Source organism: Adiantum capillus-veneris, chromosome 15 (genome assembly GCF_014529385.1).
Source record: "Adiantum capillus-veneris isolate H3 chromosome 15, ASM1452938v2, whole genome shotgun sequence".
Classification (NCBI taxonomy): Eukaryota; Viridiplantae; Streptophyta; class Polypodiopsida; order Polypodiales; family Pteridaceae; genus Adiantum; species Adiantum capillus-veneris.
The window spans coordinates 93,539,186-93,544,278 of NC_140945.1; the positions used below are offsets into that span (position 1 = coordinate 93,539,186).

The 5,093-nt window shown below is 40.4% G+C and overlaps 1 protein-coding gene across 1 annotated transcript; it reads left to right on the forward strand.

Moving 5' to 3' along the window:
• The first annotated feature begins 286 nt into the window (after positions 1–286).
• Positions 287–4,408, forward strand: LOC147441074 (uncharacterized). The gene is made up of 7 exons (XM_086483386.1): positions 287–293; positions 410–498; positions 902–975; positions 1,275–1,325; positions 1,568–1,644; positions 1,768–2,468; positions 3,900–4,408. Exons 1-7 carry the CDS (start codon positions 287–289, stop codon positions 4,125–4,127), a joined length of 1,227 nt encoding a protein of 408 aa, XP_086339512.1. The 3' UTR covers positions 4,128–4,408.
• The last annotated feature ends 685 nt before the right edge of the window (positions 4,409–5,093 follow it).

Below are 5,093 nucleotides of genomic sequence, written 5' to 3' on the forward strand. Positions count from 1 at the left end.
ATCTGTCCAAAACTTCTCGTGCCTGATACAGTGTGGATGTGAAATTACCTTGTTAAATATAAAAAAAGTGAGGAGATAATATTTTCTAGATAGAGGTTTAGTTTGCATAGCGTTGAAAGAAATTATCAAGAAGCTGAATTGTATAACCCAAGCAATACTACAAGACTTTGTTAGAAACTGGGGCTTAAAAAATTGAAGATTTTCACTCATGTAATTTTCATTATTTCTGAAAGATCTTTGAATTAGCTTTCTTACCTAGTAAATTAAATTTAGTAAATGACCTGATATGATCAGTAAAAACTTGGAAACAAATGTGGCTATTAACTAAATTAAAGTACCATGCAAAGTGTGAGGATTTCTATGATGGAAAATGCTGAGGAATTCCTATGTTATTTATTTTAATTTTTAGGAGGATACGACTCTGAAGAGAAGGCAGCAAGAGCTTATGATCTTGCAGCTCTGAAGTATTGGGGTCCATCGACAACCATCAATTTTCCGGTATCAATTTTGAAGTTGTATATCTACTGATGATTTGGTATTGAAGTAGTCTAAGATTGTATTCTTGTAATGAAGTAGTCTATTGATTTATCATTTGATAATATTCTATTATATTGTTGATATAGTGTAGAGAATCTCAATAGTCTAGTATTAATTGCTCATTTTCATTTTAGCCAGAAATATAAATTTTAGAATAGATAGATTGAAGTTGATTAGGAAATCTATAGGTTTTGCATTAAAGCAATTAAGCTTCAGTTCACCATTCCACTTGCATATCAGTAAGCTTTCTATTACATATGCTTAACACTCATTTTTCTTTTGATGATCTTGTATTTATTAATATTTCACGGAGTACGTCCTTAAGAGTAATTTTTTTGCTTTTCTCTGCATCATTCTTTTGTAGCTTGAGGACTACAAGAAGGAGATGCAAGAAATGAGAAATATGTCCAAACAAGAGCTTGTAGCATCATTGAGGCGGTAAGAACGCCCTTCTGACAATAATGAGATTTCCTTATTTCAATGCTAATCACTTTTGTTTAATGCGATTTCTCTAACATAAGAGTGTTTAATGCTAGTGCAGTAGCATTAATACCTTTCATTGCTTAATCCTATTGTTAAATGAACACTCTAGCTTTCATTGTTTAATTCGATTGTTATATAGAGCTAGAATTACTTTTGAGTAACAGGAAATTAGTGCATGGATGCTCAGAAGTAGATACAATAATATGCATTGTTTAATGCTATTGTGAACTACTCTAATCACTTTTGAGCAACAGGAAAAGCAGTGGGTTCTCAAGAGGAGCGTCCATGTACCGAGGTGTCACCAGGTGTGTATTCATGTAACCCACTTCAATTCATCTCTGAAAAATATTTTTGTTTGACTTCTCGAAGCACATGATATGACTATTTTTGTATCTAACAAAGAAAAAACCAGGGCAAGAGAGAAACTCTAACTGGACTAACACGCATACAGTAAGTCTTATCGAAGGATAATCCCATGGGTAATGGGATTATTCTGGAATTTTTGGATGTGCACTTCCTCGAGCTTTTTGTTTGTGTGTGTGCGCAGGCATCATCAGCACGGAAGGTGGCAAGCTCGTATCGGAAGAGTGGCAGGAAACAAAGACTTGTATTTAGGAACATTCTGTGAGTAATTATGGATGCCTATGTTCAATTTGACAGCTTCGATACCAAATGAAAAATGCTTTCAATAAACCGTGCATAAAAACGCATAAGTTTTTCTCATGCTTGGTGCACTTACATCAACAGCTACTCAAGAAGAGGCTGCTGAGGCATATGACGTTGCTGCAATCAAATTCAGGGGGATGAATGCCGTCACGAATTTTGACATGAGTAGGTACGATGTTGAGAAAATTTGCTCAAATATTTTCTCCTTGCCAGGACATTCAATGAGAAGAGCATCCAGTGTAGCAGAGCTTATGAATGGTGGCAGTATTGATGCTAATTCAAGAGCTGACAATACCTTATTACTGCAAATGCAAAGCCCACATTTGCACCAATTGGTCCCTTATACTGGGAGTTCAAGTGATATCGTTTCCACTGGGGCGAGTGCCGGTAACTTGCAAGAGTGGCAATCCATGCAGAAGCCACCTCTTCCTCATGAAACCTCATCGGCTTATGCAATGTGTAACCCAAACATCATCTCTCCATCAATGTGGACCAAAATGGACCAAGAGAGGGCAAATTTTGCACTTCATACAGGGCTCCTCTTCCATCACAATAATACTATGGGGCCTCCAAATCACGGTGAAAGCTCCAGATTGCCTCAAGCGGAATCCTTGATTAATGATGCAGAAATCTTTCCACATTTCTCAGTCCAACCTCAACAAGCAATATCTAATGTTGTACCATTTTCTAGCAGATCGCTCTTTATAAGTGGCAACCTACCAATGGAAGAGAAATCGCCCGGTTTATGGCGTCACGAGCTAGTACCACGAGCTCCTCAGTTTGTAAGTTTTAAATTACGAGGCTGCTTAGGTTAATTAGCTCAATATTTTCTTTATATGACTCACTCATGAAGCTCAGGTTGGAATTTGCACCTGTTTGTAGTCGTAGTACTGTATATGGCTTAATTCTGTTTTCTTAGGGCTTGAGCTTCTTATGAGAGCTTCCAGCAAGTCCCTCCAAACTATAGAATAGTTTCAAGTGTTTGTGAGATGTTATTTTGCTTATGCACATCCTCGTTTCATTGGTTTCAAAAACTTCAAGCATAGGCCAGGCGCTGCTGGTCTTCAGAAAAGCTTGCGACGTATGAATGACAATGAAAGACTTTGAAATAGCATGTGCTTTGTAAGGTGATGATAAAATGACCAACGCAGTTAGGTCAGTTAGCCACATCAATTGCCCCTGCAAGACTTTGGAGCCATCGTAGATGCCTATTGAAATCAATTGCAGCTTGACAATCGTAATAAGGTAGATGCGCTTCCTTGTTTCATTGATCTAACACAAGACGGAAAGGCTGCAAAACGATCCTTGACCTTTACCATCATATGTTAAATGCCATGAGAGACCTCTGCTCTAGTAAGAAACCTCGTACATCAGGATTTGCAAGAGAAAAAAGTAACATTGTTCTCATCTTCTTGTAAGTTTTTTTTCGCACAACTTGAATAAAATTAGGATTGTGGTAGAGTTGTTGTTTTGAACTGGCTTCATCATATCCATAAACATGTCATATCGAAAGTCTCTATTCGAGCCAAGAGTCGAAGTAGTTGTAGCTCCCAAAATGCACATTTCTACGTCAAAGAGGCTTTGAACATGAAGTTGATAGGATCATTCTCTAAATCTCTAGTTAGTGCAGAAAGAAATCTGATCCATCTCCATTAATAACAATGAGAGAGTAGTGGAGGACATAATGAGTTAACAACTTTTGATATTGCATGTCTAAGCATTGGTATGTATATATGGGTGCATTTTGTGATATGGATGGGTGTGTATAACTTGTGTGGAATGTCTAGGCGCTTTTGCGAGTGTGTATGAGTGAATGCTGTGATGTGTGTAAAATGGAGTCTTTTTCAGTGTTTTTCATACCATGCATAACATCATGAGCTTTTGCCCGAGAGGTGCCACATACCTAGCTAGGTATGATTGGGGGCAGGGGACCGCCGGCCCCCCCACCGGGCCGGCAGTCCCTTGCCCCCAATCGTACCTAGCTAGGTATGCGGTGCCTCCCTTACAGAAACTCATGATGTTGAGGTAAGTCGCAATGTGGGAATTATTGTGAGAATTTGTCTAAGACTTCTTGTGCATGTGCACTAAGTGTGAGTGAATGCTGTGATGTGGCTATGTGTACTTAGGTGCAACAATGTAATGACAAGCAGGAGAGTTGATGTTGTGTGTGTGTTTGTGCGGCAACTGATCAACAGCTGAATCATATGGGGCAGAGGGGATCAAACCTCAAAGCGGTAGCTGAAGCAGCAGCACTAGGGGAGCATGAGGTGCAGAGCCTTTTGGTATCCAATCTCAAAGCGGATGAAGAAGCAGGGGCGATGGTGGCGCAGGTGCAGAAGCTCCAAGGTCCCAATATTGCCTGCACAATTTCATGCTCATCAACGAGTACCGACTCCACCACCTCTAATTACACGCCCTTTCAACACAACAGGTCGTCGTAGCTGGCTGCATGCATGCGCGCATGCCAGCGTCCCATCACAACATTTTTGGCCTGCTTAAATTTTACGAGGCCTTTTAGAGGGAAACGATCAGACATTCCTACAACTCTTATTTTTTTGGCCTGCAAAAAGTACAGGCCTTAGTAAAGAAGAAAATACAGGCCCCTACAAATCTTGGGAGTTCTTTCTTAGCTTTGAATATGAAATGGCCTCGTGTGAAGCATTTAGGTTTTGAACGGGTCTCATGTGAAGCATTTTGGAAACTGCTTATGTTAGACCCATGTGAGTTCTTTTCAGCATCTCTCTCTCTCTCTCTCTCTCTCTCACACACACACACACACACACACACACAATCTCTTTATTTTTTAGCATGCCTCTTTGGACAATAGAGGCTGTTGATAATCTTGAGAGCTTGATCTCTCATACAAATGTCTCTAGCACAAGACGTTTTGGACAGATTCTTGCAATAATTCCCACGTTGTGACTTACCTCAACATCATGAGCTTCGGTGAGGGATGCATTGTATACCTAGGTAGGTACGATTGGGGAGCAGGGGGACCGTCGACAGTGCCTAGCTAGGTACGATTGGGGTAGGGGACCACCCAGGGGTCGGCGGTCCCTTGCCCCTACATTGTGACTTACCTCAACATCATGAGCTTAGGTGAGGGAGGCATTGCATACCTAGCTAGGTACAATTGAGGGCAGGGGTCGGCGGTCCCCTATCCCCAATCGTACCTAGCTAGGTATGTGGTGTCTCGAGCAGAAGCCCATGATGTTGTGCATTGTATGAAAAACATTGTAATAGACTCCGTTTTCCTACATGAGAAAATTTCTAAATCTTAATTGTGTAGGTCTCTCTAGACAATAGTCCTCTCTCTCTCTCTCTCTCTCTCTCTCTCTCAAATATATACATTTGTTTATGGCAGCCCTAATCGTGCCATGCAACTTCTTGATCGGCACTTAAAACCT

What these genes read in the sequence shown, in the direction of transcription:
- LOC147441074 (XM_086483386.1), top strand. An exon ending in CTTGTAGCATCATTGAGGCG is followed by an intron (nt 976 to 1,274) that starts GTAAGAACGCCC and finishes TTTGAGCAACAG; the next exon opens with GAAAAGCAGTGGGTTCTCAA. An exon ending in ATGTACCGAGGTGTCACCAG is followed by an intron (nt 1,326 to 1,567) that starts GTGTGTATTCAT and finishes GTGTGTGCGCAG; the next exon opens with GCATCATCAGCACGGAAGGT.